The 23,892-nt window shown below is 50.6% G+C and overlaps 1 protein-coding gene across 1 annotated transcript in view; it reads left to right on the forward strand.

Annotated features, from left to right (window-relative positions):
* Positions 1–4,560: 4,560 nt before the first annotated feature.
* The window catches only part of LOC100073450 (cullin-associated NEDD8-dissociated protein 1-like), a 31,169-nt gene continuing 11,837 nt past the window's right edge, over positions 4,561–23,892 (forward strand). Inside the window, exons 1-9 of the mRNA XM_029051993.2 lie at positions 4,561–5,097; positions 12,914–13,057; positions 14,851–15,002; positions 17,101–17,224; positions 18,472–18,728; positions 19,344–19,449; positions 19,824–19,966; positions 21,432–21,733; positions 23,276–23,417. Coding sequence (XP_028907826.1) covers positions 5,030–5,097; positions 12,914–13,057; positions 14,851–15,002; positions 17,101–17,224; positions 18,472–18,728; positions 19,344–19,449; positions 19,824–19,966; positions 21,432–21,733; positions 23,276–23,417 — 1,438 coding nt within the window. The 5' untranslated portion in view covers positions 4,561–5,029. The remainder of the gene's footprint in view (positions 5,098–12,913; positions 13,058–14,850; positions 15,003–17,100; positions 17,225–18,471; positions 18,729–19,343; positions 19,450–19,823; positions 19,967–21,431; positions 21,734–23,275; positions 23,418–23,892) is intronic.

A 23,892-nucleotide genomic window follows, 5' to 3' on the forward strand; every position in this document is an offset into this window, starting at 1 on the left:
TCATTCACTTCCACGGCTTCGATTATCACCTCTACATGGACGATACCCTCACCTACATCCCCAGCCCTGATCTCTCGGCCTCTCCGCAGTCTTGCATTTCCTCCTGCCTTCAGGACATCTCTGCTCGGATGGCCTCCCGTCTCCTCGAGCTTAACATGTCCGAAACTGGAAATCTTTATCTTCCCACCCAATCCCTGCCCTTCCCCTGACTTTCCCATCACTGTAGACGGCCCCACCATCCTTCCCGTCTCACGAGCCCATAAGCTGGGCGTTATCCTTAACTCCTCTATCTCATTCTACCCATATATTCAATCCATCACTAGATCCTGTCGGTTCCACCTTCACGGCATCGCTAAAATCCATCCTTTCCTCGCCATCCAAACTGCTACCGCTCATCCTATCCCACCTGGCTTACTGTATCAGGCTCCTTACCGACCTCCCAGATGCCTGTCTCTCCCCACTTCAGTCCATACTTTACTCTGCTGCCTGGAACATTTTTCTTCAGAATCATTCAGGACACGTTTCCCCACTCTTCAAAAAACTCAGTGGTTCGTTCATTCATTCATTCAGTAGTATTTATTGAGTGCTTACTATGTACAGAGCACTGTACTAAGCGCTTGGAATGTACAATTCGGCAACAGATAGAGACAATCCCTGCCCAGTGACGGGCTCACAGTCTAAACGGGGGAGACAGATGGCAGAGCACAACAGAACAAAACAAAAACAAGACAACATCATCAAGATAAATAGAATCAAGGGGCTATACACCTCATTAAGAAAATAAAAAGGGTAATAAATAATATATACAAATGAACACAGTGCTGGGGTGGGAGGGGGAGCAGAGGGCTGGGGGGGGGGGAGCAGAGGGAAGGGGAGCTCAGTCTGGGAAGGCCTCCCGGAGGAGGTGAGCTCTCAGTAGGGCTTTGAAGAGGGGAAGGGAGTTAGTTTGGCAGACGTGAGGAGGGAGGGCGTTCCAGGACAGCGGTAGGACATGGGCCAGGGGCCGACGGTGGGATAGGCGTGAACGGGGGACAGTGAGGAGGTGAGCGGCAGAGGAGCGGGCCCTATGGGGTGGGCAGTTGAAAAAGAGAAGGGAGGCGAGGTAGGAGGGGGCAAGGTGATGGAGAGCTCTGAAGCCAAGAGTGAGGAGTTTCTGTTTTGTGCGAAGGTCGATAGGCAACCACTGGAGGTTTTTGAGGAGAGGAGTGACATGCCCAGAGCGTTTCTGTAGGAAGGTGATCCGGGCAGCGGAATGAAGAATAGACTGGAGTGAGGAGAGACAGGAGGAAGGGAGATCAGAGAGGAGGCTGAGACAATAATCCAGTCGGGATATCATGAGAGCTTGTAACAGCACGATTGCCGTTTGGATGGAGAGGAAAGGGTGGATCTTGGCGATATTGTGAAGGTGAGACCGGCAGGCGTTGGTGACAGATTGGATGCGTGGGGTGAAGGAGAGAGCCGAGTCAAGGGCAACACCAAGGTTGCGGGCATGTGAGACGGGAAGGATGGTCGTGCCGTCCACAGTGACGGGGAAGTCAGGGAGAGGACAGGGTTTGGGAGGGAAGATAAGGAGCTCTGTTTTAGACATGTTGAGTTTTAAGTGGTGGGCAGACATCCAGGTGGAGACGTCCTGGAGGCAGGAGGAGATACGAGCCTGGAGGGAGGAGGAGAGAACAGGGGAGGAGATGTCAATTTGGGTTTCATCTGCGTAGAGATGATTGTTGAAGCCGTGGGAGTGGATGAGTTCATTCATTCATTCATTCAATAGTATTTATTGAGTGCTTACTATGTGCAGAGCACTGTACTAAGCGCTTGGAATGAACAAGTCGGCAACAGATAGAGACAGTCCCTGCCGTTTGACGGGCCTACAGTCTAATCGGGGGAGACAGACAAGAACGATGGCAAAAAATAGAGTCAAGGGGAAGAACATCTCGTAAAAACAATGGCAACTAAATAGAATCAAGGCGATGTACATTTCATTAACAAAATAAATAGGGTAATGAAAATATATACAGTTGAGCAGATGAGTACAGTGCTGAGAGGATGGGAAGGGAGAGAGGGAGGAGCAGAGGGAGATGGGGGGAAAAGAGGGTTAAGCTGCGGAGAGGTGAAGGGGGGGTGGTAGAGGGAGTAGAGGGAGAAGGAGAGCTCAGTCTGGGCAGGCCTCTTGGAGGAGGTGAGTTTTAAGTAGGGTTTTGAAGAGGGGAAGAGAATCAGTTTGGCGGAGGTGAGGAGGGAGGGCATTCCAGGACCGCGGGAGGACGTGGCCCAGGGGTCGACGGCGGGACAGGCGAGACCGAGGGACGGTGAGGAGGTGGGTGGCAGAGGAGTGGAGCGTGCGGGGTGGGCGGTAGAAAGAGAGAAGGAAGGAGAGGTAGGAAGGGGCAAGGTGATGGAGAGCCTTGAAGCCTAGAGTGAGGAGTTTTTGTTTGGAGCGGACGTTGATAGGTAACCCTGGAGGTGTTTAAGAAGGGGAGTGACATGCCCAGATCGTTTCTGCAGGAAGATGAGCCGGGCAGCGGAGTGAAGAATAGACTGGAGTGGGGCAAGAGAGGAGGAAGGGAGATCAGAGAGAAAGCTGACACAGTAGTCTAGCCGGGATATAACAAGAGCCTGTAGCAGTAAGGTAGCCGTTTGGGTGGAGAGGAGTTCACCAAGGGAGGGAGTGTAGATGGAGAACAGAAGAGGGCTAAGAACTGACCCTTGAGGAATCCCTACAATTAGTGGATGGGAGGGGGAGGAGGAGCCCGCGAAGGAGACCGAGAATCAACGGCCAGTAAGATAAGAGGAGAACCGGGAGAGGACGGAGTCCGTGAAACCAAGGTGAGATAAAGTATGGAGGAGAAGGGGATGGTCAACAGTGTCAAAGGCGGTTGCCCATCCACCTCCGTGTCAAACAAAAACTCCTCACCATTGGCTTTAAGCACTCCATCACCTCGCCCCCTCCTACCTCACCTCGCTACTCTCCTACTGCCAACCAGCCCGCACACTTCCCTCCTCTAATGCTAACCTTCTCACTGGGCCTTGGTTTCGTCTATCTCTCCGCCGACCCCTCGCCCAAGTCCTGCCTCTGGCCCGGAACACCCTCCCTTCTCAAATCCGACAGACAATCGACTCTCCCCCATCCAAGGCCTTATTGAAGGTACATCTCCTCCAAGAGGCCTTCCCTGACTAAGCTTCCCTTTCCTCTTCTCCCACTCTTCTGTGTCACCCTGACTTGCTCCCTTGGTACTTCCCCCCTCCCGGCCCCACAGCACTTATGTAAATATCCGTCATTTATTTATTTAGATTAATGTCTGTCTCCCCCCCCCCCCCCCCCGTCTGGACCGCCAGCTTGGTGTGGGCAGGGAATGTGTCTGTTTATTGTTGTACTGTACTCTCCCGAGAGCTTAGTACAAGTATTGTGCACACAGTAAGTGCTCGATAAATATGAATGAATGAATGATTATCATGTCTACCCCAGCCCTTAGTACAGTGCTTGGCACAAAGTAAGTGCTGAAAAAATACCTCCATTATTATCATTTTTATTATGATTGGCAGAAGTGTTGAAGTGACAGTAGTGGGGAAAATAGGGTGGAGAGATGAGAGGATAATTAGAGAAGGCCCTCTGGGGGAGGTGTGCTTTTAGTAGGGCTTGAAGACGGGAAGCGTGGTGGTTTGTCAGATATGAAGGGGAAAGGAGTTCCAGCCAAGAGGGAGGACATGAGCAAGGGGTCAGTGGCAAAAGAGACAATTTCGATTCACATGCAGCATGGCATGATGGAAAGTGCATGGGCCTGGGAGTCAGAGGACCTGGGCTCTAATCCCAGCTCCACCGCCTGCCTGCTGCGTGATCTTGGGCAAGTCACTTAACTTCTCTATGCTTCAGTTTCCTCAACTGTGAAATGCTCTCCCTCCTAATTAGACTATGAGCCCCATGCGGGAAAGGAACCGCGTTCAACCTGATTAATTGTATCCATCTCAGCGCTTAGGACGGGGCCTGACAAATAAGGGCTTAACAGATACCATTAAAAAAAAAGACGAGGTCTTCAATTTTAGATTCGCCCTCAGAATCGATGGATGAGCCCCAGGAGGGAACATCTGCACAGAGTTTGGGAGTGTTCATGGTTTTGCAGGGCACCACTCCCTACTCTTTCATGGCTTGGGGCATGACCCCTCGCCAAGTGTACGTGTATGCGGTTTCTTTTTTCCTCACTAGAGCCAAACAAAGGCAGAGGCCCGACTAGGACTCGGGTGTCCTGGTGCCCTCTTTCCACTGAACCAACAGTCCAGCACTCTGTCATAATTCACGACGACAACGAGGGGAAGGGTGGGGGGGGCGAGGGGGGGCGGGAAGGAGGGGGGCTCAGAACTTGGAATGGGTGGGTGTCCTTACGTAGCCTCCCCAACCCACTGTGCCATTTTTTGCTCCAGTGGCTGAATGGCAGCACCTCTGCGAAGATGTCTTCCCAACCCCTAGCGAGCCTAAGATAACGTGGGTGGAGGGGAGAGCCAGGGCAGCTCCTCCCCCGCCCCCCCCACCCCTTTTTTTTCCACCCCTCCCCTTCTACCTCTATCCTTCTCCTGGCCTCTCCTATTCTCCCTTCCCCCACTCGTTCTCCCATCATCCCAGTTCTCCTTTGGCTACTCTTCTTGCCCCCTCCACCCTGACTCTTCCTTCCTTGTCTTCTCTCTCTCCCGGCTTCCGTCCCTGTTTCGTTGGTTGTTTTTTTTTGAGGTGCAGACATAATCTCGGCACAAGGGGGCGCCTAGGAGTCAGGGGGCGGGAAAGGCGCCTGAGGCGCCATTTTAGGTGGCGCACTTCCCACCTTTGTGCTCTCAACTCTGAGTGGCCGGTAAGGGCAGAGAACCAGAAGTCCTTGCGACGTTCAGTTTCACCTGCCTTCGGCATTAACCGTCCCGACTTGGGGTGTTGAGCCCTCGACCCCCCCAAGTCGGCTCAACGGCCCTGCCATCGATCCCCCCCACCCCAAACCCCCGACCACTCTGACAGATCAGCCAGTTCGAAGGAACATCGGTGGGCAGAAAAATGAACACCCCGTCCTTCTTAATCCAGAGCCTGCTGGAGAAGATGGAATCCGCCGACAAGGATTTAAGGTAAGAGCAGTTGTCCTCTCGACACCTTCCCTCCCCGCCCCCCATACGCACATCCCCAGTTTCCCCCAATTTGGTTCTCCACCCTTTTTGGGAAAATGCGAAGTGGGAATCAGAAAGCCCGAGTTTTTTCCTCAAGAATTTTCTTTTTTTTTTTGAGGAACTCTCTGGTTTGCCCTCAGGAACTTCAACTTTTTCCTCAGAAGTTAACGTTTTTTCTTCAGGAGAAGCTTCCAGAGCTTCTTCAAAACCTTAACGTTTCCCTCATTAGTTATTTTGGGTTTTTTTTCCCCGAGATTTTTTTTTTCCTTCAGAAAAAGCTTCTGGAGCTTAAGCTTTTTCCTCAGAGGTTAATTTTTTTTTCCTCAAATTTTTTTTTCTTCAGGAAAAGCTTTAGGAGCTTCTTTCAGAATCTTCAACTTTTTCCTCAGAAGTTGGAGATTTCTTTTTCCTCTGGAGCACAGGAATCTCCCTCAGGTCCTTTGAGTTTCACCTCATAGATGGGAACAGTTACGTGCCTCTTATAGGTGCCTAGTGCCATTTCCTGCAAATTCCTAGAGTTCAGGGCTATCCAAGCATATATGTGGGGCTATAGTGTTATCTCTATATGCATTTGCGGGGGTTGGAGGGGGCGTGGAAAGGGGCCTGGGGGAGAGCCAAATGAAACTTTTGAGCAGTCCGTTTGCAAAGAGCCAATTGGGATTTATGAGCGCCCGTCGTGATACGTGATGTCATTGCACGACGCTGCCCATGGGGTAAAGCACTGATGTCATTATGTTACATGGCTGCCTCAGAGCAAAAGCAGGGAAGGGGGAATGAGGCTTCAGAGGTAAGTGGCCACCTCGGGGCAGCACGTGGCCTCCCGATACTTCCACGACAGTCACTGCTTGGGACACACAAGATGGCGTCCGTACCGGCGATGACATAAACATGGCCGACACACGCAGAGTCGCTGCCTCCCCACCTCCCTCTGCTGCATATGTGACACACGTACACACCTATATATCCTCCTGAAATAAAGGAATTCCCCCAGAAAAGTCTGGCTTTTTCTTTTTAGCACCCAGGGGCAGTGGGGAGTTGCTTGATTTGGGGAGGGGGTAGCGGAAGGTAGCCGCTTCATTCAGGGGAGGGACTCGCTTCTTGCTGTCCCAGGATGGGAGCTCCCTCGGCTCCTGCCACACCTAGGAAGGCCTAGCGTGCGCAGGGAGAGATATTAGGGGAGGACAGACCGTGGGGTGGACTCCGCCGGCCTTGTCCCTGGCTCTCGCAGGTGCAGGCGCCGGGGACGAGACCAGGCCCCGAAGGGTCGTGGGCTGTGACAACTCCAGACTGGTAAGATAAAGATATCCGCTTTGGAGCCCTGGAGCTTGTCAGCCCTGTCTCTGCCCCCGGATGAGCCCTCTCCAATTTACAAAATGGCCACCACCACCACCAGCTATGAAGCTTTCTTCCCAGTTGCTCCCTGCTCCAAGCACCCAGCCACCGGCACCTGCCTACCACCAGCCTTGAGTGCAACCAGGCCCAGTGAGATATCTGCAACTCAGTTCCCCCACCAAAAATCCCCAAACGTTGGGCCAAAGCTGGAGCAGCCAGGACTCAGCCAAGTTCCTCCCCTAATATTTCTCCCCTTGCCCCTTAATAATCATTAACAATTATGTTATTTGTTAAGCATTTAGGATGTGTCAAGCACCCTTCTGAGCACTGGGGTAGATACAAGTTAATCAGGTCAGACACCGTCCTGTCCCACATGAGGCTCACCAGTCTGAGTAGGAGGAAGAACAGGTGATGAATCCCCATTTTACAGTTGAAGAAACTGAGGCACAGAGAAGCCAAGTGACTTGCCCAAGGCCCTACAGCAGACAAGTGGCAGAGTTGGGATTAATGATAATAATACTACTAATGGTATTTGTTAAGCACTTACTATGCACCAGGCAGTATTTTCAGCGCTGGGGTAAATCCAAGATAATTGGGTTGGACACAGTCCCTGTCCCACATTAGGGCTCACAGTCTTAATCCCCATTTTACAGATAAGGAAACTGAGGCACAAAGATGTTAAGTGACTTGCCCAAGGTCACACAGCAGATGAGTGGCAGAGCCAGGATTAGAACCCAGGTCCTCTGACTCCCAGAGCCGTGCTTTTTCCACTAGACCATGCTGCCTCCCCCTTGAAATAAAGATATCTCTGCGGGGGTTTTTTTCATTTTAAGAAATAGGTCCACTTAGTGGATCCTATTTCGCCCCCCCCCACACACACACACACACACGCACACCCAGTCAACCAATCAATGGTATTTAATAAGTGCTTACTGTGTGCAGAGCATTGTACTAAATTCTTGGGAGAGTACAATATAATTGAGTTCGTAGACATGATTCCTGCCCTCAAGGAACTTAAAATCTAATTGGAGAGGTAGACACCAGAGTAAGTTAGAGATAAGGAGAGCAGCAGCACGTGAGGATATGTACATCAGTGCACTGGGAATGAAGTGGGTATCGAAGTGCTCAAGGGGTACAGACCCGAGTGCTTATGCATGGCAGAAGGGAGGGCAAATAGGGTGGGGAAATGAGGGGTTAATCAGGGAAGGCTTCCTGTAGGACTTCGAAGATGAGGGGAGTGGTAGTCTAGATATGCAGGAGTAGGGCTTTCCAGTAGGTCAGTGTTAGAGGAGCAAAGTGAGTGTGCTGGGTTGTAGGAGATGAGCGAAGAGGGAGAGCCGATTGAGTGCCTTAGAGCAGAGGGAAAGGACTTTCTGTCAAACTGGGATTAAGAGTGGGAGCCCCATGTGGGACAGGGACTGTGTCCAACTTGATTAACTTCTATCTACCCCGGTGTTTAGAACAGTGCTTGGCACACAGCGCTCAACAAGTACCGTAATTTCTCTTCTCTTTGATGCGGAGGTGGATGGGCAACCATTGGAGGCTTTTGAAGAGTGGGGAGAGCTGCACAAAATGATTCCCCAGTTAATCGATGGTATGTATTGAGCCCTTCCTGTGTGCAGAGCACTGTACTCCGCACTTGGGCGAGTACATTACAACAGAGTTGGTAGGCACGTTCCCTGCCCACTACGAGTTTACAGTCACCACTCCCACTAGGGGGTTCTCCTCACTCCAGCAGTCAGGAAAGAGGCAGGAATGATCAGGCCACACCGAGGCCAACGAGTATGTGGTGTGGCTAGGGTTGAAAATCTCAAAGTGCCCAGCTTCCCTCTGCCCGAGTTGGAAGCAGCGCTTGCGTGAATCCAGGGAAATGGGAGTTATGTGCAAAGACAAGTGAAGGGATGGGCTCCGTATCCAAACTACCTTCCCTCGATGACCAAAATGATGCTCTCGACACCACCCTCTCTACTGAACTCAATTCACTTGCTCTCTTATGTCTTCACTGATCTCGTACCACTAACCCACTAACCCAACTGCTACGACGTTAATCCAATCACTTATCCTATCCTGCCTGGGTGACTCTGTCAGCCTCCTCGCAGGCCTCCCTGCTTCCTGTCTCTCTCCACTCCAGTCCCTACTTCACTCTGCTGCTCAGAACATTTTTCTAAAAAACGTTCAGGACATAATAATGATGGTATTTCTTATGCACTTACTATGTGCCAAGCACTGTTCTAAGCGCTGGATGTCTCCCCATTCCTCGAGAAACTCCAGTGGTTGCCCATCCGCCTCTGCATCAAACAAAAACTCTTCACCATTGGCTTTAAAGCACTCAATCATCTTACTCTCCTACTACAACCCAGCCCACACACTTCCCTCCTCTAATGCTAACCTTCTCACTGGGCATCTCATCTATCTCGCCGCCGACCTCTCGCCCACATCCTGCCTCTGGCCCGGAAAGCCCTCCCTCCTCATATATGACAGACAGTCACTCTCCCCCCTCCTTCAAAGCCTCACTGAAGGCACATCTCCAAGAGGCCTTCCCTGACTAAGCCCTCCTTTTCTCTTCTCCCACTCCCTTCTGCATCACCCTGACTTGCTTCCTTTATTCATCCCCCCTCCCAGCCCCACAGCTCTTACGTACCGATCTGTCATTTGTTTATACTAATGTCTGTCTCCCCCGCTAGACTGTAAACTCATTGTGGGCAGGGAGTGTGTCTGTTTATTGTTATATTGCACTCTCCCAAGTGCTTAGTACAGAGCTTTCTGCACAGTAAGCGCTCAATAAATATGAATGAATGAATGAATGAATGAATGAATCCCTCACCCAAACGCAGGGGGCTTCAGCAAGATCTCTGGAGAGAGGGTTTGGGGTGGAGGTCCTGCTCTTCTCTGCCCCCACAGCCAGAAATGGGTTTTGGCTGGCGATCCCCCTTCCTCCACTGACGTGAGGGGCAGGAACTCCCTCCCTGGGCAGAACAAACCAGGATTACCCTGTCAATGTGGCACTGTATGGGGAGGTCCAGGCGGCACGGGTCCAGCCTCCTGGGAGTCTCCAAGGCAGGAGACTGTGTCCCTGGCACCCCGGGGGTTGGCATCAAGCTGCCCTGTCCAACGGGTGTCCCTTAGTGGGCCACCTAGTGCTGCCTCTCGTTGTCCTCCAGTAAGAACGGTCTGGACAAAGCCCAGCCATCCCGCGGCTCTTCAGGTACATCGCAGCTGCGGTTCGGTGTGTGATAGTGGCCCCGTGCTGCATTGGGAGGTGTTTGGCAGCGGCTTCCCTGTAGTCCAAGGCCCTACTCAAGGGCCACATTCAGCTCCAAGGAGCCAATGTAGCTTGAGGGCCATAAGTTGCCGACCACTGTCCTGAAGTGAGACGTCCTCCCAAGTCTACGCCTTTACCTCACAGTCACTGAGTCTTCATTCAATCGTATTTCATTCGGTCATATTTATTGACCGCTTACTGTGTGCAGAGCACTATATCGAGCAGTTGGACAATACAATTCAGCAGCGAATAGAGACAATCCCTACCCACAGTGGGATCACAGTTTAGAAGGGGGGGAGACAGGCAGCAAAGCAAGTAAACAGGCATCAATAGCATCAACATAAACAGAATTATAGATATATACACATCATTAATATCAATAGAATTATAAATATGTACATATATACACAAGTGCTGTGGGGCGAGGAGGGGGATAGAGCAGAGGGAGCGAGTCGGGTTGACGTGGAGGGGAGGGGGAGCAGAAGAAAAGGGGGGCTTAGTCTGGGAAGGCCTCCTGGAGGAGGTGAGCCTTCAGTAAAGCTTTGAAGGGGGGAAGTGTGATTGTTTGAAGTCTCCCCTTTCCTGCGCCAGACGATCAAGCAATAGTATTTATTGAATGCTCCCAGTGTGCAGAGCACTGTACTAAGCCCTTGGGAGAGTGCGATACCACAGTCCGTAGTCACGGTCCCTGCCCATAAGGAATTTACAGTCTAGAAAGACATTAAAAGAATCGGCGTGGTTCAGTGGAAAGAGCCCGGGCTTGGGAGTCAGAGTTCATGGGTTCTGATCCCGGCCCCACCTCTTGTCAGCTGTGGGACCTTGGGCAAGTCACTTCACTTCTCTGTGCCTCAGTTACCTCATTTGTAAAATGGGGATGAAGACTGTGAGCCCTGTATGGGACAACCTGATTACCTTGTGGCTACCCCAGCGCTTAGAACAGTGTTTGGCACATAGTAAGCGATTAACAGATACCAAAATTATTTATTATTAAAATAAATTGCAGCTATGTACATAAGTGCTGGAGATGGGGAGAGGGTGGGGTGAATAACAAATGCTTAAAGGGTTCACAGATCCAAGTGCAGAAGGGAGAGGGAGCAGGGGTGATGAGGGCTTAGTCAGGGAAGGCCTCTTGGAGGAGATGTGGTTTTAATAAGGCTTTGAAAGTGGGGAGGATGTTGGTCTGTCATATGTGAATAATACTACTAATGAAAATTTGTTAAGCGCTGACTTAACAAATTTTTTATATACAAAGTGCTTACTAGGTCCCACATGGGGCTCATAGTCTTAGTAGGAAGGAGAACAGGTTTGAATCCCCATTTTGCAGATGAGGGAACTGAGGCACAGAGAAGTTAAGTGAATTGCCCCAGTTAAACTACAGGTAAGTGGTGAATCCAGGATTAGAACTCAGGTCCTTTGACTCCTAGACCCATGCTCTTTCCACTAGGCTACACTGGGAGGCAGGCGAGATTGAGGTACAGTGAGCAGGTTGTCGTTAGAAAGGCAAAGTGTGTGGGCCAAGTAGGAAATCAGCCAGGTAAGGAAGGAGTGGGTGAGCTGCTTGGGTGTTTTAAACCCAATTGCAAGAAGTTTTTGTCTGATGCGGAGGTGGATGGGCAACCACTGGAGGTTCTCGAGTGGGGAGGTGTGTGGGCTGAACGGTTTTTAGACAAATGATCCGGGCAGCAGAGTGAAGGAGGCTGGGAGGTCAGTCCGGAGGCTGATGCAGTAGTCAAGGTGGGATAGGATAAGTGCTTGGAGCAGCGTAGTAACAGCCTGGATGGAGAGGAATGGGCAAATTTTGTTAATGTTATGGAGGTAAAACCTACAGGATTTAGTAACCGAATGAATATGTGGGTTGAATGAATGAGATGAGTCGAGGATAACGCCAAAGTTATGGATTTGGGAGACAGGAGGGATAGTGATGTTGTCTATAGCGATGGGAAAGAAAGGGGAGGATGGGATTTAGATGGAAAGATGAGTTCTGTTTTGGGTATGTTAAGTTTGAGGTGTAGGGAGGACATCCAAGTAGAAATGTCTTGAAGGCAGGAGGAAATATGAGACCGCTGGGCCCCACAGCCTTTCTGAATCCCTTTACGGATCTCCTGGGATCTTTAGGAGGCTGGAGCCAAGGGATGCTTGAAAGGGCTTGGGGATTCTAGCTGACACTGAGCCCTTCGTATGGAGCACTTGGAAGGTAACCCAGGTCCAGGTCTATTTCTTCCAGGCCAGCCAAACCTGAACTAAGGAAACAATGGCAAGGAGAGAAGAAAGTGTGATTCACTGTTGCTGTCTGGGGAGGCAGTGGGCTAATGAGCACTTAATTTAGCCTCGCTGAGAAGTGGGACTCTGCTTGAAGGAAGCCAGGGCTTGGAGAGTCTCCGTCGGGCCTCTCTTCTGGGGCTGGGGTTCCAAAATGCAGCCTCTTGGTAAAGACTGTATGGTCCAAGTGGGGAACATAGTCCCAGGCCCAGCTCTGCCCGATTCCCTCTAAGACTGGGCTGCACTGCCATTCTGTGCTGCTTTGGGCCTCAGCTTCCTTTTCGGTGAAATGACAAAGTCGATGGAATGGGTTGGAATGGGAAAGTCAATGAACCCCACAGGCAACCGAAGCAAATCCTAGAATTGTTAACCCGGCAGCGACCCAGAGAAAACATTTCGTACTCTTCCCTCTGCCTCGGGGATGGACCTCATCTAATCCTTCCCAGCCAAAGTCACCTCTAGAAGTTACACGGTAAATGGAAAAAAGCAGGCCTTTTCCTTTTTCTGGGTCCTCCACTGCTCCCTGTTAGATGGGGCAAGGAGGGAGAGAAAGATGCTGACTGATAACGAAAAGACCCAAAAAAAAGAAGGAGAACTCAGAATAAATCTTCCCCTGGTACACAATGCCTGTACTCAGGGCTGCAAGTGCTCAGCAAGTGCTCAATCTATAAATTCTAAATTGTTTATATTAATGTCCGTCTCCCCCGCTTAGACTATAAGGTTCTTGTGAGCAGGGAGCATGTCTACCAATTCTTGTTGTATCGAACTCTCCCAAGCGCTTAGCACGGAGCTCTGCGCACCTTAAGCACTTAAGTAATACCACTGAATGACTGATTGATTGACTGACTGCACTTTCTCCGTTCTTGTTGGCCTTCCTTGGTGTGGCTCACCTGGTCCTACTATGGCCTGTTCTTGTCATTTCAGGTTCATGGCCACCTACGATCTGATAATGATGCTAAAGAAAGACTACGTTATAATGGATGAAAATACGACCAGAAAAGTGGCGATGATGGTCCCAATGCTGACACAAGATCAAAATGCATCGGTCCAGACTTTGGCGGTCACGTGGTAAGAACTGTAACACTAAGACCGTTTTGAGAGGCTTTTAGAGAAAGGTGTTGTTCATGGTTCTTTTTAGAAGAATTCCTTTCCTCTTTCTCAGAACCCTACCTGAGTCCTTCCCTTGTAGATTGAAGACCTGAATCACTGGATTTGGGAAGGGAAAATAGGCCCAAACCAAGGTCCGGGGCGGGGGGTGGGGGGGTGGGGCAGGAGGAGAGGAGGGAGGGGAGGGTCATAGGAATCCATCTGACCCTGTGAGCCACGTAAGATCATAGTCACAAGAGTCAAAAGACACAAATAACTTGTCCACATACGCCCCTACCTAACCCCCAGCTAATGCCCGCCACCCTCTCATTTTCATCAGTGGTTTCCAAAGTGCACCATTTTAATACTTCACCCTAAAAGTGTTAACAAAAACAAGTGAGTGGGGGTTGGGAAGCAAGTTAGTTTTAGAGTGATGGTGGTGAGAAGACAGATCTGGCCTGAAGAGGGAGTTGTCATGGGTAGAGGTGAAACCAGGCCGGGGTACATTAGCAAGAGGATGGAGAGTCACACTGGATGTTGACCAGGAGTCAAAAGGACCCCAGCATGGCCCTACTCCTTTACACTACCTGATGTAGGGGAGGGCGTGTAGTTTAAGTTTCCAGCTCTTCGACTTTAAGTCTCAGAAAATATATTGTACACTCCCGAGTGGACACGGTAAGCCCTCAATACATACCTCAATGTACTGTCCAGGAAATGTCCAGCATTGTGACTCTCGAGTGGGTACCCGTTTAAATTCCAGTCCTAGGCACAGAAAGCAGTGGAAACCTCCATCGAACACCCCAAGCACTTCAGGAAAGTATTGTAAGGAAGTTGAGCTGGGACCTTCTTTACCGAAGTCCTTTTAGATAGGTTTGTCTTGTGTTCTCCATCTTCAGCCGTAGCTGCCCTAGTTCTCCTCATTTCTTTCTCCCTCGGCTTTGCCCTGCTGAATTTTTTGGTTCCTTTAATTTAGCTCTTTACTCTCTCTTTACTGTCTCTTTGCTATTCTGCTTGCACTGTCACTTGCTTACATGTTTTTTTTCTATCCCTCTGTTTCCCAGCAAAGATCATTCCTTCAGGTCATGCATTCACTTTCTTATTCTCTGGCTCACACTGGCTTCTCTGTTCTCCAGCTTGAGGTCGTTTGATGGTGAAATCGAGAGGGAGTAACAGCTTCACTTTCTGAGCACATTGGCTGCCAGGAAGTGGAAAGAGCACGGGCTTGGGAGTCAGAGGTCGTGGGTTCTAATTCCGGCTCTGCCACTTGTCTGCTGTGTGACCTTGGGCAAGTCACTTAACTTCTCTGGGCCTCAGTTACCTCATCTGTAAAAATGGGGATTAAAAAAATGTGAGCCCCACGTGGGACAATCTGATTATCTTGTATCTACCCCAGCGCTTAGAACAGTGCTCAGCACATAGTAAGCGCTTAACAAATACCATTATTATTATTACTTCTCAGAAAGCCTCACTGCCACTACCGTGCTGCAACTCAACCTCTCCGGGCCTGTTTTCTCATGTGGAGAAAAATATAGTTCTCACAACCAAATATAATACAACCAAATCGATTCTTCAGGGTTTAGCTTCAGGTCCAGATGAACAGGGACTGATAAGGGGCAAGGCTTCTCATATGTGGAATCGTAATCTCATTTGACGTTCACAGCTAAGTTCCTCTAAGCTCTACGCCTTCTCCAGGGCCATTTCACCCCATGAAGTGCTGAAGCAGTTTCTGCCTATCTTTTGTGTTTGAACGGTGGATTTTCCTCTCTTCTCTGCAGCTTGTGCCTTCTGGTACAGAAAGTGAAAGAGACTCAAGTTGAAGTCATCGTGGACACTTTGTGTGTCAGTATGCTCACTGGGAGCAATAAATTTCGGGACATGTCTGGCATTAGCCTTGGAAAAGTCATCAAAGAATTTTCTTCTTTAACAGGTAACTGGTTCTCTCCCTGGGTATGTGAGTTGTGGGGAAAGGGGGAAGACTTTCTTTCTTTGTAGAGTGCATTCAGTAAGTGCACAATAAATACCATTCCTACCGTTAGCCAAGAACATTAAAACCATCCATGCTTTTTTGAATGATGACTTTCCGGATCATGTGACAGCATGTTATGACTGACCCGGGCTTTAAGATGGTTCAGTGGTGAATAAGGAATCTCCACAGTTACTTTACCTTGCTTTACTTCAGTCTTGGGTTGGTCAATCAATCAGTCATATCTATTGAGCACTTACTGTGTGCAGAGCACTGTACTTAGCTCTTGGGAGAGTACATTCCTGCCCACAGAGAGCTTACGGTCTAGACGGGGAAACAGACATTAACATAAATAAATTAATTAATTACCGATATGTATGTAAGTACTGTGGGGCTGAGGGAGGGATGAATGAGGGAGGGATGAGGGATGCTAAATGAGGATGTAGGGAAGGCTTCTTGGAGGAGATGTGCCTTCAACAAGGCTCCGAAGGCGGGGAAAGTCATTGTCGGGTATGAAGAGGGAGGGCGTTCCAGGCCGGCGGCAGAATGTAGGCGAGAGGTTGGCGGCCAGATCCAAGAGGTCTAAGTGCAGGGAGTAGGTTAGTGTGAGAGGAGCAAAGTGTATGGGCTGGGTCATAGAGGGAGAGCAGCGAGGTATAGTAGGAGGGGATAAGGGGATCGAGTGCTTTAAAGCCAATGGTGAGGAATTTCTGTTTGATGTGGGGGTAATGAAGGCAGGATAGGATAAGTGCTCGAATTAACGTGGTAGCGTCACGTCATCACTAAAATTCATTCATTCATTCAATAGTATTTATTGAGCGCTTACTATGTGCAGAGCACTGTACTAAGCGCTTGGAATGAACAAGTCGGCAACAGATAGAGACAGTCCCTGCCGTTTGACGGGCTTACAGTCTAATCGGGGGAGACGGACAGACAAGAACGATGGCAATAAATAGAGTCAAGGGGAAGAACATCTCGTAAAAACAATGGCAACTAAATAGAATCAAGGCGATGTACATTTCATTAACAAAATAAATAGGGTGATGAAAATATATACAGTTGAGCAGACGAGTACAGTGCTGAGGAGATGGGAAGGTAGAGGGGGAGGAGCAGAGGGAAATGGGGGGAAAAGAGGGTTAAGCTGCGGAGAGGTGAAGGGGGAGCGGTAGAGGGAGTAGAGGGAGAAGGGGAGCTCAGTCTGGGAAGGCCTCTTGGAGGAGGTGAGTTTTAAGTAGGGTTTTGAAGAGGGGAAGAGAATTAGTTTGGCGGAGGTGAGGAGGGAGGGCGTTCCAGGACCGCGGGAGGACGTGACCCAGGGGTCGACGGCGGGATAGGCGAGACCGAGGGACGGTGAGGAGGTGGGCGGCAGAGGAGCGGAGCGTGCGGGGTGGGCGGTAGAAAGAGAGACGGAAGGAGAGGTAGGAAGGGGCAAGGTGATGGAGAGCCTTGAAGCCTAGAGTGAGGAGTTTTTGTTTGGAGCGGAGGTCGATAGGCAACCACTGGAGTTGTTTAAGAAGGGGAGTGACATGCCCAGATGGTTTCTGCAGGAAGATGAGCCGGGCAGCGGAGTGAAGAATAGACTGGAGCGGGGAGAGAGAGGAGGAAGGGAGGTCAGAGAGAAGGCCGACACAGTAGTCTAGCCGGGATATAACGAGAGCCCGTAACAGTAAGGTTATGTCATGTCCAACAGATGATCACTCTCCCCACCTTTAAAGCCTTATCGGAATCACATCACCCAATTAAGCCTTCATTTCCTACTCTCCCACTCCCTTGTGTGTCACTTTTCTATGTGGATTTACACCCTTTATTCACCCCACCCTCAACCTCTCAGCATTTATGTACAGGTGCATACTTATTTCTATTAATGTGTGTCTCCCCCCGTAGACTGTTAGCTCATTGTGGGCAGGGAGTGTTTCTACCAACTCCGTAATGTTGCACTCTCCAGAGTGCTTAGTACGGTCCTCTGCGCACACTAAGCACTCAATAAATACAACCGATGGATAGTATTATTCTTATTAGCAAATGCTGCATTTCTTTCATTCACACTCAAACTGCATTGCAGTCTCACCTGTAATAATCCAAGTGTTCCAGAGACTCACAACTCAGCTCGTGGATGCTATTGAACGGCATCACGATGTGTCAGTGCAGATAGAAGCTCTGGATATCCTGCCACAGGTACTGAGCAGGTAAGAATAGCTCAACTCCCGGAAGGATGTGAAGGGCAGAGCACTTCGAGATGAAAGGGGCCTCCTGAAGCTCAAGCAGGCCTGGAGAATGCTCCTGGGCTTTGGGGGTTGGCTGCTTTCCTGCCCCCTGAGGGAGTCTCCAGAGCCAGAAATCTCTTGCAAATTAAGGGACCTGGAGCTGCTGGGTTTTGTGAGAGCCGAGGCTGGTGGGAGGGTCCATCTTGTGGGCTAAGGTGTTGGGATTGAAAGACAGAACCCAGGTAGGAGGGAGAGTCTTAAGGTGGACAGAGACAGCTGTGAACCCGGAGACCTCTCCCTGCCAAGAGGAGAGAGGAGGAGAAAATCCCGTGGGCGTCTTGGCACACTTTAGTGGCGGGATTCATCCATCGTCTAGGCTGAATTTTGACGAGCTAGTGGACGTCTCCCCAGTGGAGCCAAAGTCCCTGCTCCATAAATCAGCAGTATTGATCATGTCCAGTACCCTAGCCTGTCTGACAAGCCCAGAACAATATAATGAATTGGGCTTTAAATCTAACTCTGCCTCTCAGTGCGACCGTGGATGGGCCCCTGAATCTCGCTGTGGGCCATCTCCTCCAGCGCCATCCCGCGCCCTATCCCAACAGGCTTGCGTTGTCGGAAGGCTGTCCCCTCGTTCTCTTAACAGTATCGGAGCCAGAACGCAGAGCGCCAAAGTGCGTATTAGAGCCAAACCGAGGGCGCTGATATTTGCCCTGTTTGCTTTGCTTGGTGTCTTTGCTGTGCCCCTCTCCCATCTTGGGCTGCCAGGGGCAGACAGGAACCCTGGACTCCGCTCCTGCTCTCTCGGCTGAATCGTGGTCACAGAGCTGTTTCCTACATCATTTACCCTGCTTTCCAGATTGTGATTCTTCACCCCTGCCTCGTGTGAGGTGGGAGCTGGGAAGGTAGAATGAGAGTATGCGTGGAGGGCCCAGGAAGTCCCTTAGAGGAAGAAGTCCCCGGGTGCCCACAGGAGTTTTCTGGCTTCGGTTCACCACCTGCTCTCCCTGCCCTGCCGATCTTGGGCTCTTGGCCTGGCTCCGGCTGATCGGTCTTTTCTGTGCAGCTGTATCCTCCTGATGGCATGCCGCTTGAATGGTTTCCCTCCTTCTCTGCCGACAGGGGCAGAGCGATGCATGTCGTGGGCTGGGAGGAGCCAGGGCCTTGGGGGCGGAGGGGGTGGGGGACACCTGCTCTGCATCTGAAACTCCCTCCTTGTGCACCTGCAGGTTGGGGAAGGCTCTCTTGGATGTCCAAATTCCCGTCCTCCACTGCCTGATCTCAGTGCTCACCACCCCCAACAGTACTCTGCGGAAGAGAGCCATCAATGCCCTGGGATGCCTAGTCAGCAGCTGCAATGGGGATATCCTCTCCTTGCTCATGGATCACCTGTTGACGGGTATTAGGAGCCACAGGTCTTTCTCCACCATCAAGACCTACATCCAGTGTGTCACCACCATTGGAAAGATGGCATGCTGTCACATCGGTAGGACGGGGAGGGAGGTTGTAAGGGTGGGGAATCGGAGATCACGGGAGAGGACGAGAGGAGGAAGGTGTAGCCAGATTGCCATCCACATTTAGCAGGTCACAGCAGTTATCGGAAAACTAGAGTTCGAGCGTCACCCTTCACGGGATTTGTCAGGGTCAATTTGTGGATGAAAAGCCACAGGTACTGCTCAATTCGTGGATGAAAAGCCACGGGTACTGCTTGCCGACCCAGTCGAGTCTAACCCGTGTCCGCTGCCTAACTGTCGTAGTTTCAAACTCTGTAACTAACCTTAGTTGATTTTTTTCATGTTATTTGTTGAGTGCTTACTATGTGCCAGGCACCGTACTAAGCGCCGGGGTGGATCCAAGCAGATCGGGTCGGACACAGTCCCTGTCCCATGTGGGGCTCACGGTCTCAACACCCATTTTATAGATAAGGTAACTGAGGCCCAGAGAAGTGAAGTGACTTGCCCAAGGTCACACACAGCAGACAAGTGGCGGAGCCGGGATTAGAATCCAGAGACCCAGCCACTCAGGCCCTCTCATTCAGGACCTGTACGTACGTGGTGAGGGCCAGGGACCATCTCTCTCACACCCAGTGACTCTCTTCTAGAAAAATACCTGGAGCAGATCATCCTACTCTTGGGGCAGGTTTGCAGCATGGAGGACGAAGACCTGCGGGAAAATTGCTTCTACGCCTACGAGGTCTTCACGAGAAGGTGGGGGACAGGTTCACATCTGCTGGGCGGTGCGGTGAACTCTCCGTCCCGTCCGGCTGCGGGACGAGGCCGGCTGCCAGAATGGGAGGGGAGGGCCTGAGGGTCTGTCTCCTGGATGTCCAAGCGACTGGGTTCCAAAGCTCCTCTGTCTAAGGTCACCCCTCTGGCTGTGGGCTACAAGGCCAAGGCTCTGTGGGTCCGTCATCTCTTGGGTCTGCTTTCTGCTTTCACAGGGGGAAATAGTCACAGATTCTGGGAGCTGCCTAACCAAGTTTAGAAAACCAAGCCGGGCCTTCAAGGTCTCTTCATTTCCCCTCCCGACCCCGGCCAGGGTGAAACCGATCCCCCTACCTCATTTCTGGTCTCTTCCACAGGTATTCTAGAGAGCTGGACCCTTTCATCCCCAGCATAACCAAGATGTGCCTTCAGTATTTAGCTTACGATCCCATCTACGGTAACAACAGTGAGGGCGCTACGGATGACCAGCCGGACAGCAGTGATGAGGCTGCCGAACAAGGTGACTGTGCATGGCAGATTGAAGGTGTTCCGTTATTCTCTCTGTCCCTGGCTCACTCCCCCTCTGCTTTGTGTTCCCCCTCTCTCTCCCCATCCTCCCAAATCCTCCCAGCCAGAAAGCCAGTTCCCACCTTTCCAGAGCCGTATCAGCGCACATCACCCCTCCGTCCTCTCCAACCTGTCACCCCAAATGAGATTACGATTCTACATATGAGAATCCTTGCCCCTTATCAGTCCCTGTTCATCTGGACCTGAAGCTAAACCCTGAAGAGTTGATTTGGTTGTATTATATTTGGTTGTGAGAACTGTATTTTTCTCCACATGAGAAAACAGGCCCGGAGAGGTTGAGTTGCAGCATGGTAGTGGCAGTGAGGCTTTCTGAGAAGTAATAATAATAATAATAATGGTATTTGTTAAGCGCTTACTATGTGATGAGCACTGTTCTAAGCGCTGGGGGAGATACAGGATAATCAGATTGTCCCACGTGGGGTTCACATTTTTTTAATCCCCATTTTTACAGATGAGGTAACTGAGGCCCAGAGAAGTTAAATGACTTGCCCAAAGTCACACAGCTGATAGGTGGCAGGGCCGGGATTAGAACCCATGACCTCCGACTCCCAAGCCCGTGTTCTTTCAAGGACGCCATGAGAAGCAGTGAGGCCTAGCGGAAAGAGCGAGGACCTGGGAGTCAGAGGATGGGAGTGTGTCAGGTAGAGTGTTATAATGTACTCTCCCAAGCGCTTAATACAGTGCTCTGCACTCAATAAATACGATTGACTTACTCTCTACCCTCCACTCCTGCAAGATGTGGGTCTCGGCTTCTGCAGCATCCAGAAGGAGGGTACGGGTGGCCCTGGGTTTGCCCCGCCCTCCAGGGGAACCTGGGGCCCTGAAAGAAGGGGAGTCCTGGGCTGGGATATCCTCTCACTGCCAGCCCCGTTCATCCCGCTCCCTTTTTTAAAAATTGTGGTGGTTTTTATTAATGAGTAATCAGGTTGGACGCAATCCCTCTTCCACCTGGGGCTCGCAGTCCCCATTTTACAGAGGAGGGAACTGAGGTGCAGAGAAGTGAAATGACTTGCCCAAGGTCACGCAGCAGATAAGGGGCAAAGCCGGAATTAGAACTCAGGTCCTTCTGACTCCCAGGCCTGTGCTCTATCCACTAGGCCTACCCCGCTTCTCAATTATTGAGCGCTTCCCACGCGCGGGAAGCCTGTACTAAGCACTGTACACTGTACTAAGCCTCAGGAGTACCGCCAGCATGGCAGAGTCAGTACACACATTCCCCTTTCCACGACTAGCTTACAGTCCAGTTAACCATTCAATCCATCTGAATTCATCAGACGTTAGCTTTGCGTGGTCATGTAGATGGTTGGGGTTATTCCCCTCGGTGTCACACGCATGTGTCATACCTCCCCATCCAAACCCCGCGTGACTTGCGTGTGTGTGTGCATCCTGGTTTCCAGAAAGTGACGATCAATTCAGCGACGACGACGACGACGATGACATGAGCTGGAAAGTCCGCGGGGCGGTGGCCAAATGTCTGGATGCCGTTATCTGCACCTGGCCTAACCAACTGCTGGAGTTCTACCACACCCTGTCTCCAGCACTCATCGACAGGTTCAGAGAGCGGGAGGAGAATGTTCTGGCCAAAATCTTTGATGCCTACATTTCCCTGCTGAAGCAGACACAGTATACGAAGGACAGGCTCCAAATCGTGATGGCCAAGGACAGAGAGAGTACTCCGCTCCTCATGCTGCAGGATCAGGTGATGATGATGATGATGATTTCTTTCTTCCCCCCCTTTTTAATGGTACTCGTTAAACACTCATTATGGACCAAGCGTCACGTTAAATGCTGGGGTAGATACAAGGCAAGATAATCAGGTTGGACTCCGTCCCTGTCCCATACGGGCTGCAGAGGTCCGAGTAGGAGGGAGGAGAGGTATTGAATCCCCGCTGTACAGGTGAGGCAGATGAGGCACAGAGAAGTTACGTGACTTGCCCGAGGTCACCCAGAGGGCAAGCGGCAGAGCCGGGATTAGAACCCCAGGAGATCGATTGGTCAGTGAGTGTGCTTACAGTATGCAGAGCATTGTGCTAAGCGCTTGGGCACGTACAGTACAACAGCGTTGGTAGATGCTCTCCCTGCCCACAAAATCAAGCTACTCAGCTTTCCTCCTAAATCCACACCTCCTCCTCCTAATTTTCCTATCCAAATCAAGAATCCCACCATCTTCCCTAGCCCAGAAGTCCACGACCTGGACGTAATTGATATATTTACTTTTATTTATTTATTATATTATTTATTCATTCATATATATTTATAATTTATATCTGTAATTAATTATGTATGCCTGTAATTTATTTGTATTCACATCTGTCTCTCCCTCTGGACTGTAAGCTCATCGTGGGCAAGGAATGTGTTGGTTTACTGTTGTCCTGTCCTCTCCCAAGCAGTACAGTAATGGAAAAACTTGGGGAAGTTCAAGCCTGGTGGTGTCAATTTTGCCAATAGAGTAGTTGGCAAGGTCACCCAGTGTCAGGAAAGAAAATGGTGGGGCCCCTGGCGATTTCAGGAGGGAATTTTAAGTTTGGAAGAGGAGAGGGGATAGCGCCTGGGGGATTCAGTGGAGCTGAGGGAGGAATAGAAGAACTGTCCAGTGGAAGAAAGCTGACCTCTTCCGAGTGAACTGGAAAAGGCGGAAGTCGGCCCGGTGCCTTGGATTTCTGCCAGCTGCATTAAGCTGCGTTGCCGAGGAAGCGGGTATTGGGGACCTTGGGGAGGAAGAAGGGCTTCGAGGAGTAGGTGGAAAGTCATGGTGGGAGCCCTTCCTTGTTTTAAGTACTGATGGGGGCAGGCCAGCTCAGAAGCAACCCCCTTTGCAGGGGTGAAGGTCAAAGTCCTAAGTACAAAGTCCAGCTAGATAACAGTAAGCTTTTAGTAATAACAACAATAACCATAAAAATAATCACAGTACTTGTTAAGCACCTACTGTGTACCTTCAAACAGTGTACTAGTCACCGGGGCAGATACAGGAGAGTCAGGTGGGACACCATCCCTCTCCCACAAGGGGCTCACAGTTGAAGGGAGAGGGAGAACAGGTACTGAATCCCCATTTTACAGATGAGGAAACTGAGGCCCAGAGAAGTTAAGGGACAAACAAGACAAGTGGCAGTCCTGAAAAACCAGAGCAAGAGACCAGGGAGTTGTGTAGGCCGTGGGAAGCTCGGATTTTCTTTGACGGGAGTCTCAATTCCGGAGCATCCGGTCTGGCCCACCGAGTCTTCACTCGGTCTCCCATCTACAGGTTCCCCACATTGTCAACGCCCTCTATCAGCTTCTCATGAGCAAAAACAACAAAGTCCGACAAGGATGCGTCACTCTTCTCATCGAACTGTGTAATACCCTGCCGGGGTCTTTGACTGAGCACGTTCCTGTCCTGGTACCTGGTAAGAGAGAGCGAAAAAGGAAAGGGTGGGCCAGGGGTGGGGTTGAGGGATCTGGAGAGGGGAAAAGAGAGAGGCCACAGGGAAGGGCCTCGGGGATTGGTTTTGGTTCCCTCTGCCCACTCCGGCCTGCATCACAGAGCCGGAGCCAGCTGCATCCCTTTCGTGTTCACGGGTTGGTTTCTTTAACGGGAATGAATCCATTATCCCCAGGGTACTTTGGAAGGGGTGATCCAGATGAGGGGAGACAAGAAGCGACAATTTCCCTAACCTCCCAGCTCCCGAGCCACCTCCTTGTTTTTCCAATAATAATAATAACGATAATAGGAATGAAATCTGTTAAGCACTTACTCTGTGCCAAGCACTGAATGAACTGAATCGGAGTAGATAGAGGATAATCGGGTCAGGGGAGAGAGAATTGGCACTGAAGCCCCATTTTCCCGATGAGGAAACCGAGGCCATGAGAAGTCAAGTGACT

The sequence above is a fragment of the Ornithorhynchus anatinus genome, chromosome X1, assembly GCF_004115215.2.
Source record: "Ornithorhynchus anatinus isolate Pmale09 chromosome X1, mOrnAna1.pri.v4, whole genome shotgun sequence".
NCBI lineage: Eukaryota > Metazoa > Chordata > Mammalia > Monotremata > Ornithorhynchidae > Ornithorhynchus > Ornithorhynchus anatinus.